The 21,862-nt window shown below is 37.9% G+C and overlaps 1 protein-coding gene across 3 annotated transcripts; it reads left to right on the forward strand.

Annotated features, from left to right (window-relative positions):
- Positions 1-120: 120 nt before the first annotated feature.
- ncmap (non-compact myelin associated protein) lies at positions 121-21,655 on the forward strand. Of its 3 annotated transcripts, none has more exons than XM_034675831.1 (5): positions 121-458; positions 7,405-7,533; positions 18,045-18,148; positions 18,570-18,654; positions 20,615-21,655. In XM_034675831.1, the coding sequence occupies exons 3-5, from the start codon at positions 18,049-18,051 to the stop codon at positions 20,892-20,894; spliced, it is 465 nt and encodes a 154-aa protein (XP_034531722.1). In that variant the 5' UTR covers positions 121-458; positions 7,405-7,533; positions 18,045-18,048; the 3' UTR covers positions 20,895-21,655. The 3 variants fall into 3 exon arrangements, with proteins under 3 accessions (XP_034531722.1, XP_034531724.1, XP_034531723.1); XM_034675833.1 differs by having other exon boundaries at positions 7,405-7,528; XM_034675832.1 differs by lacking the exon at positions 121-458 and adding an exon at positions 4,070-4,123.
- The last annotated feature ends 207 nt before the right edge of the window (positions 21,656-21,862 follow it).

The following is a 21,862-nucleotide window of genomic DNA, read 5'->3' on the forward strand; positions in this document are numbered from 1 at the left end:
TTAGCAAAGCAGGAACAGCAAGAGAAAAAGAACACTGACGGCAACTGACCTGATAGGTTTCAATTTTAGTCAATGTGTTAACTTCCTCTGGCTCTGCACCGTTTCGTTTCGGCTGTGTAATCAACAGGTTACAGGTTTTCAGAGTCCAGTTAATACGACATGGATGATGAGAGGCAGATAATCAGTGATTCAGTAATTACCGTGGGGAAACCTTGATTTGTGACTCCAGCTGTCCAGTGGTCCCGCTATGCGTTGCGTTCTGAAAACGCAGCCCTGGGTGTTGACAGATGAGAGCATACAGAACCGAACCACAGCAGAGTGGAGACGGACCAGACTCGGATCTGTTGGAAGTCTGGCGTAACTCAGGAGTGACTAGACTCTTCAGAACTGTCTACTTCAGAGCTACAAGAGAAGCTGTTCTGTTGTACCAATCTGAAGGATCTCTCGTCATTGTATCGGTAAGTTAAATGTGTGTTTTGGTTTGGTAGAAGGGACATCAATACCGGGGGTCACTATTCGACCCCTACAACAGAAGACCACCAGCATAAAATCTTGGGGGGGTTGGTTTCACTTTTGCACAGCAGAAGAGGCTTAAGACTCATTTTGTATCTATGTGAAGTTAGCATCTTGTATTTTGTCTGCTATATAAAAAAAAGAATTACTTCTCCCCTAAACTGTTAGTGTTAACATCCTTGCTTTTTAATATGCTAATGGTGAGTTTAGTTTTTTTAACTGCTAATTACTGAATGTTAGCATGCTAAGAAGCTACTTAAAAACATTGAGGATGTGAAGATTACACGACTTCCTAGCCATGTTAGCATTGTCATTGTGAATATGCTAGCATGCTGACAAGGCATTTACCTCATAGCGCTCTCTAAAATCAATCTTACTACAGCTAGCAAGGCTATAGAATGATTGTTGAAAGACTGCTGTTGTACAAAAAACAGCTTCATGATTGAAACGCTGTAGGTGTAATAACACACAGAGGCAGAAGTAGTGCTGTGGTGGGGTTTAGAGCGCATATTGATCTAAAAGTAACTATTTTCATGAGTCCACTCACACACAAGCACATGCTATTGCTATATTAGCTATTAAAAAAATTAGCTTTTAGCTATGCATTATTTTTTTTTTAGAACTAAGTATTTTTTAAGATATTAAACGTACACGCTTTGCCCAAATAAGGGCATAGCCAACTTAATTGACAGGCGGGCACCTTATAGCCGTTAGCGAAAAGGCTAAAGGCCTGCCTCTTAACCTCACACAGTAGCCCAGGCGAAGTCAGGCTGTGTTTAGCATTTCCAATATGGCACCCTCTAAAGATAGGCTCCAAAACAGCACTTCAGGAACATATGGCGTCCATAGACTGTATAAATTATGGACGTAGTAGCTGTGACGTCACCCATCTGTTTCTGAAGAGCTGTATTGAGGCCAATCGTCTGCAGCAGCCATATTGCTGCTGTGGAGCCAGTGTGACGTAAAGAGGCGGAGTTTGAGCCTCCTAGCCAACAGCTGCAGTGTTCCCACAGTCAGCTGTGCCTCTCATTGGAAGACTCGTAATCTTAATATCTTCGATATAACCCAGTTTTCCCTCCAAAATTCAAAACTTCTCAAGTGTTTCCTTTTCCAAATATTTTTTTAACATAAAGTACCATTTGGATTTATTTCCTCAGCATTGACTGTTCTGCACAAAGCCATAAAATATACAGAAAAGCCTTTTGCACCGCTAGTTACATGTATTTAAATCTTGATCTTTAATGCTAAGGCAGTGGTGCCGCCACTTGCACTTCAAGGCCTTCTCAACAGTTAACGTGGTGTCAGGCCAGAGCCTTGCTTCAACAGTAAGGACACTGACAGCAAGGTTGAGTTAATGATTCTTTCTGTGAGCAACATTGGACATAACATTTATGACACACACGCAGAGGTGACTGTGTGGCAATACAGCCATGACCTGTACAGTCAGCAGCTTATTGTTTTTCACTGCTGCAGTTTCCTTGTGTCAGTCATGAAGAAAAGACAAAAGACTGCTCAGGAGTTCCACGACAATATATTTCTCTTGATCTTCCTTCAAACTGACAAACTGACCTTTTTTTTTCCTTTAACGGATGTTTTGTAAGGCTCACCTCACTGTAGCAGAAACGCTCACAAAAGAGGTTAAGATATCCATCTTTCAAAAAATATTTTTGTTTTGTGTAGATGTCTGCACCTTGATTTTTATGAAACACTACATATTTCAAATCAAGAGGCGGGGGGGGGCTGGTCATAAATGTTACCTGTGTCACTGCTGACGCACACACTAGTCTATTGATCAAAACAAACAACAGCTGTCAGTATTTTATAGGTAGCCAGGGCATAGCAGCATCTGTGAGATGAAGCACACTCTGTACTACCTTGTGTCCTTCTCTCCATGACTCAAAAGGGGCCTCACTTCACGGTGAAGAGTGAGGAATTCCACATCACAATGACCCTTACTGTTCAACGTGAAGATGTGTGTCCACCTGAGAGGAACAGATCAGGTTAACACAGCCTTCAAGAGTGCTAATGGGAACAGTTTTTAACTGAAGTTCCTTTTAGAGGTACTTTCCAAAGTTTCACTGCTCATCTTTCTCAGTTGCTCAAGCAGGAATCTTGAGTGATGCATGAGTCATAAGCTGACACAGATATACACAATGAGTTTTTGGTAGAGTGGTAACCTAGAAGTGCACAATCTGTAACAACAGACATGACTTGGCTTATTCTGGCTAGATGCAAACATTTGCACCTCAGCTTTTAAACGCCCTTATACAATAAAGTGATAAGAAACCGTGAAAGTAAACACTTTTATCTTTCTCAGGAAGAGAGTGATTAAAGACTGGCAGCGACTGTAAGACCCTTTGTGTTACTGCCGGGAAAAGTACAGAAATGTTATCTTTTGAATCCTTAATCTGTAACAGAATTGTTTTTTTATTAGGAGAGTTTGACTTTCTTTGAATGGTTGAAATCTGTTTGACCAATGTCAATTTTTATAGATAAGAAAATGTGTTCTCCTACAAAGGAGATTTCAGCTTTTGTGACACAAACTGGGCTTCATGGGGATATTTCTGAGAGATATTTCATATTTATCAGAACGTTTACACCCACTAAGTGCCTTTGGGACACTTTTTTAAAATGTTTATTTATTTTTAATTTTTTTATTGTGCAAGAAATGTACTGTACAAGAAGGGGGTGACCAAGTGATAGGTAGACAGAATTACAAAAAAACAAGGCACGTTTAGAGAATGGAAAGACTAACAGGTAAAAATATTATAGTAAGAAGAAGAAGAAGAAGAAGAAGAAGAAGAAGAAGAAGAAGAAGAAGAAGAAACAACAAACAACAACAGCAACAACAATTAACATTTAAACAAGATAGAGCAGGAATAACCTATGATCAATAAGAAATGAAAGAGGAAAATAATAATAATAATAATAATAATAATAATAATAATAATAATAATAATAATAATAATAGTGAAACAGATAAGGCTGGATGACAGTTTACATGACTGTTAAATTCCGGGGGTTAAAAATATATTTATTTATATCTATATATAGTTATACAAAAATAATAATAATGAAAAAAATTAATAAAAAAAGTGTGTCCTGTGACGCTAAATGTGTGTCATATTCATCAGAACATTTACACCCACTATAAGTGCCTTTGGGACACTTAAATACTTCCAAAATTTAACATCCGCAGGGACCCTACAGGAGAAGTTGTCTGTTGTATAATTTACACCCATTTAGCCCCATTAGAACACTTATGTATGCAAAATTTTAATGAAACTGGACACACTGTCCAATGAAAAGCACTGCCACTAGGTGCTTTGGGGACACTTTTGTACCCCCAATATTCTACACTCACCAGGCATGTTAAGGAAACATGTCTGTCAGAACTGTTACTCTGACTTGACGTCTTAGGCACATTTTTTTCCTCCAAATAACTGACAATCACTTGTCCCCTTTGAGACCCTCTGTATGCCAGAAAATGAAAGCACAATTTTATTGGCCAAAATATTTAAACCCACTTGGCCCATTGGGGAGCATATCTTCTGCCAATAAATGTACAACCACTTGGCACCCAAGTGATATTTTCTTCCAATATTTTCATGTAAGTACTTTCAAAGAGATTTTGTTTTAATGTGATAAGAAAGACTTATTGAGTCAATATTTTTTTACCTTACAATATTTAACAAATTTGGGGGTTGTGATAGATTTCAACACTGGCTCGGAGCCACCTTGCTTTCTGGGAAGTTAATTAGACAATACATAAGTCAAAACAGCAACACTGAAGAAAAGACTGGAAGAATATCTAGAGAAATAAGATATATTCTTGTAAGCTTCAGATGGCAATATGTTACGCTTCATCTATTTTAATGCTAAGTAAAGCATAATGTATAATGAGCAGGTGGGGCGGCTGTGGCTCAGTGGGTAGAGTCAGTCGTCTATCAATTGTAAGGTTGGTGATTCAATCCCAGCTCTGGCAGTCACATGCTGAAGTGTCCTTGAGCAAGACACTGAACCCTAAATTGCTCCCACTGTTGTTCAGCAGTGTGTTAATGTGTGCGAATGAGATTAGCTAAGACTGATGGTCCCTACTGTAGCAGCCTCTGCCATCAGTGAGTGAATGTTGTGTGAATGGGTGAATTTAATGAGTAGTGTAAAAGTGCTTTGAGTGGTCAGAAAGACTACAAAAGCATTATATAAGTACCATTCCATTTACCATTTACCATTTACACAAATTAGAATCTTGACAGAGTGAGCAGACAAGTGATCAGGATGTTCCAAGCGTTGCCTTTTGCTGCTGTCATGGAATTTTGAACAATCAGGGTCAAGTATTTAACACACCCGTGTGATTAGTAAGAAAGCAGGGTAATGGAGGCAATTAATGTACAATGACACACCTTCAGGGAAATCTAAAAACCCTGTACGCAGGTTGTTTACAACATTTGCACCAGAGAGAAACCAACATGATACCACCATGCCATTTTGAAAGTTACATTCCTCTCTCTGAAATTTGACCTCCAGCTTTCCTGCTTATGTTATCGTCTTCCGCCACTCAACATGGCGACACCAGCACTGTGCACATCTTAAGTAGAGCATTGGATGAAGTAGCACAAAGAGTGTCGGAAGTTAAGTTACACTTTCTCACAAAGGCTAAGTACTGAGTTACTTTATAGTTGTGGGCACCACATCGCCTCCGGAGGAAACATGAGGTGGCTTGTTTGCTTTACAGTGAGGGAAAGACTGATAGTGGAGCACTTTACTGGCATATTATTGCCCTTAAAAACATTTTTCTATTCAGTGGATAACTTTCACACAAATGTTGCCAAGTGTTTGAAAAGAGCTCATTGTCCTCTGAGAAGAAAGAACAGAAAAGGCTATATCTCTTACACACTACACACACACACACACACCCAGTACCCTTTGGACAGTTATTATATTAATACACAAAGTTAATTTTCAACTAGATACATAAAACATGTTCCTACAAAGATGAAGGGATTAGTGATAACATTGACAGCACATCATTTGTCTACATGCTCATACAAAAGCTTGTTGTCCATTCTTTATATTCACAATGCCTCCATTTTCCACAGAAAACATGCTCAAGATGGGAAGTTGTCATATAAATGTAGGTTACATACCAGCTGATAAAAGAACAATTGAACAGACGTTTGATAGTGAAAGTCTAGAGGGAAACTGGTTATCTATTCAAGTAAATTATGTCTTGAAATCTGCTTGAGATAACAGCCAATAAGAGGAAGTACCATCACATGCTAAAATTCCTTTAGTTAACACTTTGTAACTTTTTAAATCAAAAACTACTCAGTTGTCCCAGGCTAACATTATGTTAGCTGTGAAGTTAAGCCTTTCTTTTTGTATTGTGTAAAAGCACAACATGGTAACATTAGCTACTTAATTTAGCTAGTCTGCAGGAAAGTAGCCACCTACATGCACATGTGGCTGTGTTTCCTGTGCTGTTATGAATTATTCGCTGCTTCTGATGCTTTTGTTAATTAACTGTAAACTAACCCTAACTCCAACCCTAACCTTAGGGGTCATCTAAAGAAAGGCAGAAAAGTAATGAAAAAAAAAATTTGCAAGGTTTTATTTCTAAATGAATTAATTTTAAAAAATATATATTTACCGTAATGGCAATATACAAAATTTTAGATTACTTAAAAAAAAAATATTTCGCAGCCCCCCAGGGGGTCTCAACCCCCACTTTGGGAACCCCTGTTTTAGAACATAACAGGTAGCTGGGCACTAGCCATAGACTGTGCATAGAGATGAACGACAGGTCTTTACCTCCTCTCATGTATCAAAGTGTTGACAAGATAACTTCAGTGATGAGCTGCTTTATCTATCACATTTGGAGCCATGGTATTGATGTCCCATTCCTTATCGATACAACAGAAAATATCCCTCAGGTTGGTACAGTCTACAGCATAGCAGCATATCTTTTTCCAACTGTTTCTCCTCAACTCAGCTATCTTGTGCACACAGCACCACAGGAGCTCCTTTTTAAATTATTAAAAAATAAACTTCACAGAAAAAACATATTTGGACATAAATAAGCATGAGAAGATCTAATTTAAAAAACATTTCTTCAATGTGTATTTGATTTTAAAGTTTGACGTATGTCCCATCTGTTAACATGGAGGAAGAAGGGTTAATGACCTACACTTTGTCAGGCCTGTCTGTAGAGTGTGGGGATGTTTTGGCTTCACTTTTGGGGAGCTGCCTCATCCATCTTTATATACAGTACATGATGCAGCTAATGGGTAATCACAAAATATGACCTTATTGCCCTTCAGAATACACTTCATCATCTTTGCACTCGCTTATCAATATGAAAGTGGTAGATTTACAATGATTGTCAGAGATCCAAATCTATGACGAACACACTGGGACTTGCATGTGCGTACTGTTACTAAACACTCAGTGCCCCACCCTTCGTAGTCCATGTCCAAGGTCCTGTCAGCTGCAGCTTATTGGGTTATAGTCATAGTGAGAGCCGGGCAGAGCAGACAGTTCTGGAGAGGCGCCTCTCTTTTTGATCATTGGCCCCGGCACGCCTAAGGGCCAGGCAGAAGGACCTGAAAAACCAGCTGCCTGACATTATTACACTCAGCGAGGAGCAACAAGTGAGCAAGCGTGGAGCCTACTCCTCCTCCTCACTCACCTCCTCCCCTTCTCATAAACACTGTGATTCCCACACAAACCATACACACACAGAGTTATCTCTGCTTGTTTTTAGCCCTGTGTTTGATCCTGTCCTGTCTGTTCGGACCTAAGGGACTGTGACTGTAGCAGCACCTGGGACCTGGGATTTTTTCACTCGGTGCAGCTCACAGACTCTTCTACACACCTGTGTCCCCTCCTCAGAGCTGCCGTGACTGTCAGCCCTCCACCTGTGGACTATGCCCCCCTCAGTCAGCTGAGGGAGGGGGCTCAGCGCTGCTCAGACTCCCATCTGGAAAAAGCTTGGGCTGGAATCAAAGAGGAGACGGTAAGGTAAGTCAGAAAGCAAATCTCTGCTTTTCACTCTTTCTCTTCTTCTTCACCTTTTGTTTCTTTGTGACTGGCAGTGACGTTCCAGTTCATTCTTTCTTTAGTGTTTCTGTGTGTGTACAGTGAGAGCAGGGGTTCTCCCAGACAATATGGCGGGACACAGGTGACTCAAGTGAAAGGGAATAGCCCACATTCCATACAGCAATTTTCAGACTTTGGTTACTGTTCAACCAGTGGAACGACACGGATTTACATCTGAGTTATGAAGATTCATTTTGGGTTCCCACCACTATCAGCTCTTTATATCTGTTTTTGATGAGTATCTGTTCGATGGAACAGCCTCACTTATCATCCCATTAGTCACCACTGCTAGTTAGAAAATATGACTGCTGTTTGTACAGTACAACTGCTCTAATTCAAAGCTCTCCAGTGTTTGTTTTCCTATTGTTTAAGCTTGATTGTAATGTATTTCACAGTTTGGATATTCCTAGAACATAATTTGCGATTATGTAAGCAGAACAGGAAAGTTGCTTCTCCTCTTCACTTATTTAATTAAACTACAGTCATTGGTGTCTTAGGTTAATGACTATTGTTACATAAAAGCTGCAACTAAAACTAGAATTATTTTTTATATGGGCTAATTAGGCTAAGCCTAATTAGGAGATAATGTCAGAGATACTGACCAGTTTGTACCATATTTAAGGTGTACATTTTAAGCTTTTAATCCTAAATCTACCAGTGTTTTTACAGTTTTAAAGACACTATAATTAGATCTGATTTAAATTATACAGCATCAAAAATGAGAAGAATATCAAAATGTATAAGGTGCGAAACAAAGTCAAAAGGGTAATGCTTCCTTACATCCATTCATTTTGTGATATATCTGCAAACACAGGGGTGTGAACAGACTTTATTGGCCAGGGTGGGCAAACTTAAAAATCTGTGCGCACACACACTTTTAGAATTATTAATCATAAACGAATAGCAAATTGAACTACTATCATTACAGTACACACTCATAGTAGTTGTTATACAGTTGTTATTACTGTGTAATACAGTTGTTATACCTGTGTATAATTCTTTATACTTTAAAAAGATAAACAACAGAGATAAATATATCCTCTTAGCTTACTTCTTTAACAATTCAAAAATAAGATGATTGTTCAAAGTATTAATTATTATATTTTGTAATAACTAATTCATTTTGAAGATATTAAGCTTAGGCTACGAGTTTTGCCTAATCAGGGGCATGGCTAACTTGACCGGAAAACAGCCACGAAATCTAGACTTTCTCCTATGCGCAAAATGAGCTTGTTGCTGTTTTTTATATACTTTGTGTATTGGATTAAAGCAGTACACACTAATTAACAATCAGCAATACAGGTCAATCTTAATATACTGGAATTAGCACAGTAGATTAATTATGTCAGCAGTTCTCAGGCAGTTATGGACAAAAACATCAAAAACATTTTAAAAATATGTATTACAGGACACCTCACAGGAGACTTTTATATACAAATTGGATGCAAATGTTACATTACATATACCAGACACATGTACAATATGTTTACATCTACCTATCCACAAATGAGCTCTTCATTAATATATAGAAATGGGAAGTTCAATCAATCAATCAATCAATCAATCAATCAATCAATCAATCAATCAATCAATCAATCAATCAATCAATCAATCAATCAATCAATCAATCAATCTTTGTACAGCTCCAAATCACAACAAATATTATCTCAAGACGCTTTTACAAACATCCACCTCTTACTGGCAGTCTTATCCATAGACTGTATAAAATATGGACGTAGTATCCGTGACGTCACCCATCTGTTCCTGAGAGCTGTTTTGAAGCAAATCGACGGCAGCAGCCATATTGGTAATGCGGAACTCAACTAGGCAGAGTGTGACGTAGTGCGAGTCTCTTAGCCAATGGCTGTGTGTTCCTGACCGGGAGTCACGTCAGTCATGTCCTTATTTGGGCAAAACTCATAATCTTAATATCTTCTTAACCATCAAGTTAGAAAAAAATTCACACCTTGTACAGTGTGTGCCATTAGAGAGATTAGCATTGTAGGGCCAAGCCGTTTTTTGAACCAGGCTGTAAACATGTTTATTAATGCTGCAAAGATCGTCTTTTTCCCATTCATATCTATGTGGTTTCCGGTGTTTCTGCAGCCAGCCTCAAGCGGATTTTCGATGTATTGCAGTTTATATCACTTCCGCATTGGCTTCATCGTTTGAGACCGGAGTTTGCCGCTTGGTCTTATCTCATCTTAATCCACCATGAGCATTGCACCTCGCAGTATTTAGCTACAGCAGGAAAAACGTCCTTTTAACACACAGAAATCTCGAGCAGAATCAGACTCATGTTAGACAGCCATCTGCCTTGACCTAGTTGGGGTTGGAAAGAGGGATAGAGGAGAATAAGAGAGAGAGAGATGATAGTGATGAAGTTTGAGTACAATACAACAAGCAAAAGGGTGAATCAAAAGGAAACCCAGATCTACTGCATGACTTAATTCTGACTAACATGTAGTGTTAGTCATGGAATGTGTTACTTAAAGCATTAATCTGATTATTGGTTTTATTACTCGTGGAAGAACAGAGTGTCCTGATGGTAAATGAAAACCCGGAAAAAAATTGAGCAAAAATGTTCTGATCAAACCATTTTTAAAGGGATAATCGCTGAATTCATTGTAAGTCTTTTATATCAAAACCATCTTAGTACAAAAAATAGTTGTCAATTATTGACTTATGAAGATGCCCCTGACTGACAGGTTCTTTAATTAGCTCTTGACCATGTCAACAAATCCAGAAAATCTGTTACCCTACGTCACGGCTTGATGAATTTAAAAGGCTTTAATTTATCCAGGGTGTGATTGTGACCACTTTGTTTCAGGAAGAAGAACAATTTAGCAATTTAATTTTCATAAATGTTGACAAGCAGCTTACAATTCATTTCAGTGAATGAAGTACTCAGACATTTTTTGAAGCAAGAATAAGAGTTTGTGTCATAGACCAAACAAAGAAAGAGAGAAAAATAATCTTTAGCTAAGCTCTTTGTGACTGCAATAACAACACAACTTACTGTACCCTTAATGACGAAGGAGTTTTTTTCTTCTAGTCTAAAGTTATTGTGTAATTGAGAAAACGTTTAATTGATTATATGGAATTTAAAAAAATGTACTGGGATAAACATGACCACATTTGAAAAAAAAAAACCTCAAATAATTGAATAAACATACAACTGGAATGTTTTATCACAAAAAATCATATGGCCGAGATATCTAGGAATGAAATCTTCACAGTCAACACTATGTAACCTCACAAAATCTAACTTTTCTAATGGACCAAGAATTGTAAAATGTGTTATTTAAATGTTTTAGCTGTGTATTTCATTGACAATGTAGCCTGATCTTCAGCTATGTAATAACAGATTATTTCTTATGAGTTAAAGCACTTTGATTCACAGCTATCAAAGTTCACTCTCAGACTTATGGCTGAGAAAGTAGTGATATTTATTTCCTCCTTTCTATTCACACGTCTTCAATCTATAATTTATGTACACAGTATGCTGCATTAAAGAGTTGTTAAAGCTGTCGTAAATCCCCATGTGACTGATGGAGGTGGATAAAAGTGGTAGTTAAATCCCTCTTCAGTGTGACATCTGGAAAACAAATGATAGATTTACATCTGACGTTACAGAGATGACCTCTCTGCTGCGACTGTATAACTAATAGCTCCACCTGTGTTAACCTGCTTCAAATTGACAGCTCAAGTGTTGATTCTGATTGTCATTTGATGAAGGTCAGACTTTGAATGTATTTATCATCATGTGATCAGGGGTAGCTGGTGTGATTATGTTTAATATTAGGAGCACATGCAGGGGGGAAAGGTCAGGACAGACGACAGCTCTGACTGGATTTTTTCTCTTTAAAATGAGGAATCTACATAGTTCCTCTTCTGGTATGCGAGACCAATAAACGATTTGTTTCCTGGGGGGGTGAGAGGATATTGAGTCTGCAGCGTGAGCGAGTGGCTGCAGATTGTGGAACAACAAACAAAACTGTTATTACAGCAAGGAGACTGGCTGATGAGGAAGCAGATACTGACGTCAAAAACAAAGGGCTCTGATTAGATGTGGTTACTCATTCCTGTACCCTGTGTGTTTTGAACTAATATAATGGTGACTTGCAGTGTATTTTATTCCAAATTTTTTGTCAAGTCAGGAACAATTTTCTGCCATATCCTTCAACAAGCTGCTTGTCTTTACATCCAGATTCCCCCTCTGTTTCATGGAGATTAAAGATCCATGTTTACAATATGTGGCTAAGTAAGTTGCCTGCTGCTTATAGGCTACTTGTTGGTACCCAAGCTGTTATGAATCAGGAATACTATGAATCATTTTATATTTAATGGAAACAGTTGTTCGCTTTCTTGTTGGTAGAAAGATAAGAAGATTTAAACTACTTTCAAATCCACTTAGGCATTAAGAAGCAAGTTATGGCTTTATCTCACTGAATCATCTAGCTAGCTTTCATTGAGCTTACTTTTAAAGAAAACGCTGGTAGATGGATTCAGTTATGGACCACGCAAGGCAAGCTGTTGCCCCTTTTTCAAGCTTTATATTAAACTAACCCTCGGCTAAGCTACATTCTGGCTAGCTTTAATTTCATCACATAACTGTGGTACCAATCTTCACATAACTCATAGCAAAAATTGAAAAAGGATGCTTCCAAAATGTCTGGTAATTCCTTTCAGATAGCTAGCTAGCTAGCTATTTAGTTGGTTAACCTAACTATGTGAAACCAAAAACAGTCCTAAAGAAACAAAGGAAACCTTAAAACAACACTGAGGCTCAGTTATCAACACATTTAACAGATATTAGTATAAACTGTGCAAAAAAAGTTTTAAAAGGAATGAACGGTTGGTTGTTTTACATTCACTGCTGGTAGCATAGAGAGGTCCAGCACATAGCCATAACTAAACCTCCATGACTGTCAAATGTTTGTTCAAACTGTCTGGCACCAGGATAGGTGTTTCCTCTTTTTTCCAACTTTATGTTGAGCGAAGTGTTGTGAGCAAATGCTTAGCCAAGAAATAGTCCAGCACATGGTTCAGGACATAGCCTTATCCCCATATTTGACAATTTTTCATTGAGCTTACTTTTAAAGAAAACACTGCTATTTGGGTTTAGTTATGGACTGCAAAGCAAGCTGTTGCCCCTTTTTCAAGCTTTATATAAAGTTAAGCTAGGCTAAGCTATGCCATTGCTGGCTTTAATTTCAGGTACAGACACAACTGTGGGATCAAACTTCACATAACTCATAGCTAAAATCGAAAAAGGATGCTTCCAAAACTTGTGATAATACCCTTTAGGAAATGTATTGGCATCTACTTCTTTCTAATGTAGCATATTTTCCCACAGCCTGTCATTCTTTGATATTATTTTTAATTGGCGATGTGATATTATATAACACCAACACTTATGCAACAGATTAGTTTATGTTTATACGTGGCACTTTTGGCAATGTTAACCGCCCAGGGAATTTACTGAATGAGCTAATTTGGAAGCTTTGTGGCATCTTTTTTTATGCTTTAGGATGTTGGGCAGAAGTCATGAAGGATATTTAGTAGTACAAGCGGTAGCAACACTTTGTGAGTGAGTGTGAGTTACCTTTTGATGCCATAATTGAAGGCTCTCCTGACCTTTACCGAAGATGGACCTAGGCTGTAATTAGTCTGATGTATTACCTAGTTCTGCTGACACACCTCATTCTGTCAGAGTTAAAACATCCACCCACTATGAAACATCGGTATGTGCCAAACTGACATAAAAATCTCTGGACAAACCTTGCTATAAATATTTATATGAGATTGTATCTTTTTCCATAAATACTGGATGCTTCTACTGCAGTTTGGTGTGAACAGGTGATATACTTTTTGATGACCTAGTTTTGCAGTGAAAACTAAATTCCCCCCTGGGACAATAAAGAATATCTTTTACTTGCTACAATTACACCGCCACGTCTTGTTAACAAAGGATGCTACATATGATATGACAATTTTGGAGATGCTGTCGATGCCATTCTGGCTACAAAACAGAGTATAAAACATGAGATGATCACCTCAGATTTCAATATCAGATTTATTTGATCTTGAACTACAATTTACCCTTAAATGCTACTGTTCAGTTCATCTCAGGCAACATTTATTTTAGGACAGATTGGGTGACATACATCACCACTTTTGAGTCTTTATAACATGTCCATACAGAAACATATTTTTATTGTCATTTCATATCATAGTTATAAGAAAAAACAACTGTAGCTATCAGCAAAAAGACTATGTTTTGATGGTATGGAAACTATGTGTAACCAGTTAGTTATATTAAGTTTAAAAGATGTTAACTTTTTGTTGTAAAATAATAAAGGCCTCAGGTAAAATGATTACTATACTGTGTAAACACCACTTGATGTCAAACTGTTAATTCAATGGCGGCCCTTTGTGGTAAATTTGTGATTTTATATTTTGTCTTTATGAATACAATTTGGCAGACATAATTTAACTAACATCATCTGCACTTTGTATCTAACACCATGTTACCAAAGCAAATCCACTTATCAGGAGCTGTCACTTCTGCAAACAGCAACATGATATATGTCATTGTTAATCTCCACGCTTAATAGTATGTCAACACAGAGGGAGTGGGTTTATGCAATGTTTGCTGTTGAGCAGGAAGCTTGATATAACACGTACAGTACACACAAGTATCGAGTAGTAGCTTGAAGTTTCTGTCATCAGTCAGATTTAATTCTGATCCAGTTTTCAAAATGTGGAATATTTCACACTTAACTTGACCTTGTTCCTGCAAGATGTCGTGCAGTTTATCTCTAAATAATGATGACAGTCAGGTCACACAGGTAATGACTGTGACATACCGTAATGTACATAGTTTCACTGTGCCTCCAGGATATGCTCTGCTTGGTGGTGAAATGTAAACTTTTAAGCAATATTTATTTCTAGGTCAGAGCACACAAACCTCTGTATTTGTCAACATATTACTCTCGTACATATTTAAACATAGTATAGGGATATTACATAAATAGGAGTTAAAGATCTACTGTCATAAGCGTTGTTAGCTAAAGCATAAAATGACATTTCCTTGCTTGAAACAAAGCATGTGTTTGGATCAGTTTAGGCATTTTATGCTTTATTGAGAGATAGGACAGCAGACAGTGTCAGAGACAGGGAGGAGAGAGTAAGGAATGACATGCGGCAAAGGGCCAACAGTAGCCTCTGAGCATGGGGTGCTGGATTTAGAGATGGACCTAAACTGGCTAGTCAACAAAGGCTTATCTTTTAAGAGTTTAAACAAATTACTTGAACAAGATAAACTAATAACACATATGGAATGAGTGATAGTGAATTTTAACAAGACTTGCTGGGCAATAATAATACATATTTAAAAAGTGAGTCAACACAACTCTTATATCTGTAAGTTTGAAGTCATTTGAGTCGCAGCTTGTTAGCTTATATTACCACAGAGACAGGAGACAACTGGAAACCACTAACTTTGCCCAAGGTATCAAAATTACTAAATTAATACTTCATACATTGTTTTATGAATGTGTATTTTTTAAATGAATGGCTTAATCTCTTTCCTGTCAACTATCTTAGAATCAGGGTAGGCGCCCAGCTAAAAAAATAAAAAAATGATTTGCTGAAGTGGCAGTATAAGTGTCAGAAGATAATAAGTCTACTATTAGTGGGTTTTAAGGGAAAGAAACATGTCTGACATGGGTCATTTTGGTTAGCCATCTACAGTATCTCCCACTTTTTCATTTATAATGACCAGATTTTTCTGACATTAACGATAGGCAACAGTAAAGTTGTTTCATTTTATGCTGTTTTATTCTTTTAGCAATTCAAAAGTGGAACCACTGTATCTTCATAATTTTTGTTTTTATTATCAGTGGATTTCATCACTTAGAAGTTTTGAAAGTGACAGCAGTCTAATATCTGTCAGCACTTCTGCATCATCAGCGGTACCATCACTTGTAGACAGTGGTGCCATAAAAGTAAAAGCTTTGCATACTTTCTTGTGAATTTGACTGTCATCAATCGAGAAGCAGAGACAGTGACTAATAGATGGGCATGTGTGAGTGTACACGTTCGTCTGTGCTGCTCTTCCTTGTACCAGGCTTTTCTGCTTTTTATAGATGATGCAAATATTGCCCGCTTGAAGCACCTGTTATGTGCTGCTGCTGCTGCTACTGTGCTTCACTCCCAGGGGACACATTACAACGTCACTCCAACTCCTGCCTTAATTGTGGCAGTGATTTATCGTTCTTTATCTGTCTCCTATAGTTAGAAAGATATTTCAAAGATAACATGTTTCCCACACTGTCAAAGCTATGATAAAGAATAATTATATGCTTGCATTGGATGATGTTAGGATTAGTCATTGAAGCTGTCGAATAATAGCAAGCACAAAAAATGTCATATTTTGGGGGATAAAGCAGGTGATATAATAAAGCTGGTCATGCTTTCGTCACATGAAGCGATCTAATTAATGACCAAATCGCGTAGTCAAGCTGGAATGACTCATTGGCTCTCATTATCTACTTGTCTTATGTGGGAAGCTGATGACGTACTTACATGATGACGTGAGTGGGTCTAGTACAGAAAGTAGAAAAAGACACACAGGTAACATTCATAAAACAAAGACTAACTGCTATAAATCTACATGTAGGTGTACTGAAGCTATAATTATTTTATGTGAAGTTTCATGCAGCTCTATTCAGAGTATGCAAAGGTATGTTATTTTTCACTCAAGAAGAGTATCACTTACAGGGACAGCCCTGACCTCCAGCAGTGTGTGGATTATTTCCTGAACAGTATCAGGGATCCTCCTCAATGAAAGACAGACAATCCATGCTTCACACGAGACAAAAGCAACACAGCAGATAAGATCAAGATCACAGTGTGCTTTAATCAAAACATTATAAAGATGTCCTGAAGCAGCATTACATCTGAGAATATGCCTTCTTGTTGTTGCTGCGTGATTAAATACGCTGTGAGCACACAATTTCAAAAGTGCATCTTGACATTAGCAATTTTGGTAAACCTCAATCAAGTTGGAGTACATTGTTAGGGACTATTTTCAGCTGTGGATTTAGTGCTGAATTTATAATGATTATGCGGCAGAATGGTGCATGTGAAATTGACTCACTATGAAACACCTACACTTCTGATAAAGAGCAAAACATGTGTCACTTGCTTTTTTCTTCTTTTTATTTTTAAAGGATAAGAATGGAGCTCTTACACACTTGGAATAAGATTCTTTAACCGTCTTGTTGGTGTTATCAATTTGTTGTTGGTTTTGGTGCATTAAAGGGATTTATTTTTTTTGAAGTGGGGTTGAATGATGCAGTCTACTTGTTAGTCATAAGTGTTTTACCCTTAGGGGATGCTGAGGGGGGTGAGATAGGATCCCAGTGTGTCAATGTGCCAGCCAGTTCCCCCGGCAGTCTAAGCCTAAAGTAGCATAACTAAGAGCTGGTCCAAGCCTCTGACTATAAGCTTTATTAAAAAGGCGGAGTCCCAAGGAAATGCTACATTCTAATTCATGCTAGTTTTCCGTGACTACCAACCCTAGCTTTAACATTTAGATTTAACGTTAAGATTTAAAATTTTAATTTGTGTTGAACATTTAGATTTAGATTTAGCATTTGGATTCAAAATGTATATCTATATTTAGCATTTGGATTTAACAGTGATTGTAACTTAAATATATTTTTTATAACAAAATTAAATGTGAAAAAGATCTCAAATATTGCTCTAAATGTGATAAAGAAGTGACCTTTAAAAAGTCACATTGTTTTTATAACGTTTTGGAGCTAAATGTGGATAATGGTTGCTGTTAATTTCAGTGTGCACAATTGTAAAAAAGGGCCCATACTGATGCAGCACTGTGCAAACTTTTTTCATCAGCCTATTTAAAATCAAGTGTTTGTGTAAAGCTTTGGCAGACATGGCAGTGATGTATGAACCTGCTGTGTGATCTGAAAGCCAGCTGACGAAGAGTAAACACAAAGTTGTTCAGTCATTCAGGAACAGTTTTTCAGTACTCAGTGGTTTGTGGTGAAGGCGTGCTTTGCTTTGTATTTTCTTTTTAAAGAAGTTTACAGTCTGACTTGTTATTAAAAACAGATCTTAGCTATGGCTCTACTTTGGCAGGAACATCAGTCCTTATGTAGTAAAGGTTGCTTTTAATAGTGCTTTATACATTCTGTTCTGGTGAAGATCCTCCTTCCTGTGGTTTCTACTGACACCGCTCCCTCTGTTCCTGCTGTGGATAAAAGATCCATTTCAAATAATGTCCTGTTCAAATCATAAGCTGTTCTTGATTTGTTATCTGAAAATATCTGTCTCCTCCACAGATACGGTGCTTTGAGATCATATCTGGTTGACTTAATACATTTTTTTTGCCTGTGTAGGTTGATGCTGAAGATGCAAGCCTCAACTGTCTCACCTGTGAGCAGCACTACACCTGTGAACACCACAGCCGTCACCAAATCCAAGGAACAAGTACTCATCCAGAGTAAGAATTCAATATTGTATTTATTTTGATTATCACACAGATATAAGAAATCCTCATGCATCATGTTCACCATCACATCTCAGAACGTCCCTCAGGGTCCAAAAAAGTCTTTGATAAGCCGAGCCTCATAAATAAGAACCTGTTATGGCATTCAGTCTAATTTGGATGGTTTGTACAGGAGTGGCACTTGTGCATTTAATAGAAACTATTTGCCATGTTCTGTTTGCTTGTGGGTGATGCCGTTGCTAAGCAACCAAACTCTGCCTCTGCCTCGAGGGTACACAAAATAAGTTTAATGTCAAATGTAACATGCAAATTCAAGAACAGACAATCAATTAAAGAGCAGCCTTTTAAAAAGTGCATCCCTCATTCCTTCCTCTCTCTCTCTCTCTCTCTCTCTCTCTCTCCCTCTGTCGATCAGGTTCTGGGGCGATGATCGCTGTCATCGTCATTGGCATCATAATCATTCTCGCCATTCTACTGATCATTCTGAAGACTTACAACAGGTAGGACCACATTCCAGTGTGACAAGGCAATTCCATTGCAGAGTGAATGTCACGGGCCGTGGAACGAACAATCATGCTATTCTTATCCACTCCAGGAAGGACCAGACAGCAGCCGCTGCACCTTTTAAACCCTTTATCAGGCTTAGACTGTGATTTGTGTCAATAAAAACATTTGTACATTTCAAAGGTTTTCTTAGAGTACACAAACTATTTAGCCTGTGACCCCTTTAAGAAAGATCTCCACGTAATAGTCCAATGTGACAGGTCACTTACAGTGTGTCAACAAGTCAGACATGTGATGGCATGCTTTCTTCAGAATACAGTTAGACTATCTGAATCATTTTTAAAGACAGTTATAACTGCATTACAATATGTTTTAAAAACCTCTCTGTAAAGTTAAGTATATAGAATTATGAATACTTATTATAGTATTTGCATAAAAGTAGTTCCTAATTTTCTATTGTATTTAAGGATCAGGACCAGGAAATTGTGATACCATTAATCTAAAGGGTCAAACAAAATTCCATATGATCTGACTTCAACAGCATTCAATCAATCATCAAACAATCTTTCATTATATAGCGCCAATTTACGACAAACGTTATCTCAAGACGCTTTTACAAACATAGCAGGGCTAGACCGTACTCTATGTTAAATTATTAACATAGACCCAACATCAAGACAGGATATGATCCAGTCCCGTCTTACTGACAGGACTCAATCCTATCTCATCTTAATCCACCATGAGCATTACACCTTGCAGTATTTAGCTAGTTACAGCGGCAAGGACAAACCTCCTTTTAACAGGCAGAAACCTTGAGCAGAACCAGACTCATGTTAGACAGACATCTGCCTCGACCGAGTTGGGGTTGGAAAGAGCGATAGAGGTTAAGAGAGACAGAGAGAGAGAGAGAGAGAGAGAGAGAGAGAGAGAGAGAGAGAGAGAGAGAGAGAGAGAGAGAGAGAGAGAGAAAGAGAGAGAGAGAGAGAGAGAGAGAGAGAGAGAGAGAGAGAGAGAGAAAGAGAGAGAGAGAGAGAGAGAGAGAGAGAGAGAGAGAGAGAGAGAAAGAGAGAGAGAGAGAGAGAGAGAGAGAGAGAGAGAGATGATAGTAGTATGTTTAAACTTTAATTTGAGGATTTGAGGAGGAAGGAATCTTAACATTACTTACATGATGAAACAATTTAAGATTGGAAAACAACTTTATGCCAAGAAGAATTATATGTATTTAGAAAATGTTGGGACTTTGTACTAAAATGTTCGTTCATCTATCAAATCAAATCAAATCAAATCAACTTTATTTATATAGCACTTCACACAAAAAACCGTTGGTCCAAAGTGCTCAAGAAAATGAGGAAAACAGAGAGAAAATGAAATAAAAACAAAACAAAACAAAAAAACCCAAAACACACAAACAGAGGAATAGAGAGGGAAAGAAGAGTGGTAAGAGAGCAATATAATTAAAAAGGAAATTAACAGTAATAATAACAGTGATGACAAGAAATACAATTAACAGTGAAGTGAGTATCTGAGCCAGTGTGGTTAGGGGCAGTTAAAAGCTAATGAATAAAAGTGCGTTTTGAGACAACTTTGTCTTGACAGAGGGGTAGAATCGGATGGTGGGTGGAAGAGAATACCACAGTTTTGGGGCACAGATGGAGAAAGCCCTGTCCCCATATCTCTTTGTCCTTGCTGTTCTATTCTATTTTTAGATTTAAAAGTTCTCATCAATGTGTTTCAATATGTTTACAGAATTGTCCCCCCTTTTATCAATTTTAATTCGACTCATTGTGGCACTTTTTGTAATTGTAGTAATAGGTCCACAAGTAAATAACAGTTGAAAGCCTTTGTAAATAGAGGCCATATTTATTGAGTATATCTAATAAAGAAACAGTTGCTGTACATCACCTCTAATTTTGCTAACTACAGCCATCTTAAAGTCATGGTTTGTTTTGTTGCCAGGCGGACACATGTCTCCAGAGTCCTGGGAGCCAGCAGCGGCTCCAAACCTCGTCAGAAGCTGTCCCAATCCACCCTACAAAGCAGCATACCGATGAGCCCCATAGGGGTCAACTCTGTGACAGGCAGCATCCCCAGTTCAAGCCCTGTCCCAGACAACGGCTTCCGGCTGCCCCGAGCGGAGCTTAGCAGCCTGGAGGAAAACCACATAGAGCAGAACAGCACCAACAGCGGCTCCACTGCAGTCACCATACATGAAACTCCATCATTAGAAAACACATAACAGAGGGAATGAGGGTTTGGTCTCACAACAGGCACTGACTGATCTGCTGTCTTCATACTGTGTGCTGACTGAATCCTGTGGAAACTCAAGCGTCAATGTCGACGCCGTCAATCTCCACGAATTGAGCCACTGCTGGTGACTACACAGATGACAAGATGTCCTTTTGTTTAACAAAAATAAACACCATGAACAAAGTGGTACCATACACTGACACAATGGATTACATGAAGGATGATACATAACAGAAAACTGAGACTTTGTTATGAAGAATTGCTTCTTGGCTACAGTCAGTGTTCACATTTTAGATGCCATAAGTTTCTTACAGTTTGGACTTTTATTTTTTGCAGATGTTTGATCACAACTGAAATAATGAGGAAAAAGACTGTATTGGCTTGACAATGTTTCTCTTAAGTGTGTACATTTCCAGAAGACCACATAGGGTTATGAGTAAATGTAGAATAAGTTTAAACTTCAGATGAAGACAATATAAAAGATCTATGTTTGAGAAATACTACTAACTAAATGTGGTTTACTCTTCAATGTATATTGTCTGGGTCTTCTAAACTAAGACTCAAGCAGATTAGTGTCTGTCTTATTAAGTGTCTGTTTGTATAATGAAGAAATCGCAGAGATATTTTGTGAGACATCTTGGTGTCAGCCCAACACCCAGATGTGATTCTTTTTTAGTCTGACACAAAAGGCTTTTGCACTTTATTTTTGATGATCCTTGTATTTGAATTGTTTGTGGTTCTTTCACTGAAATGAGAATAAAACTATAATATTTCTATTTGGGACTGACTCTTTAATCAGATGATGTATCATTTGCAGAGGACGTGTTACATTGAAATGGAGGTAAGTTTGAAGTTGTTAGACAATAAAGGCTTGCATGGAGGAAACAAGAGAGAAGAAAGGGAAATAAAAGAAAAGAGATGAATGTTGAGAATAATGTTGCATAATCTACATAGAGT

The sequence above is a fragment of the Notolabrus celidotus genome, chromosome 22 (assembly GCF_009762535.1).
Source record: "Notolabrus celidotus isolate fNotCel1 chromosome 22, fNotCel1.pri, whole genome shotgun sequence".
Lineage (NCBI taxonomy): Eukaryota > Metazoa > Chordata > Actinopteri > Labriformes > Labridae > Notolabrus > Notolabrus celidotus.

Bases quoted from the DNA above. Each gene is read 5' to 3' on its own strand.
- ncmap (XM_034675831.1), top strand. From the start codon at position 18,049: ATGCTGAAGATGCAAGCCTCAACTGTCTCACCTGTGAGCAGCACTACA. The intron at 18,149-18,569 runs GTAAGAATTCAA...TCTGTCGATCAG, and splicing joins GGAACAAGTACTCATCCAGA to GTTCTGGGGCGATGATCGCT. The intron at 18,655-20,614 runs GTAGGACCACAT...TTTTGTTGCCAG, and splicing joins ATTCTGAAGACTTACAACAG to GCGGACACATGTCTCCAGAG.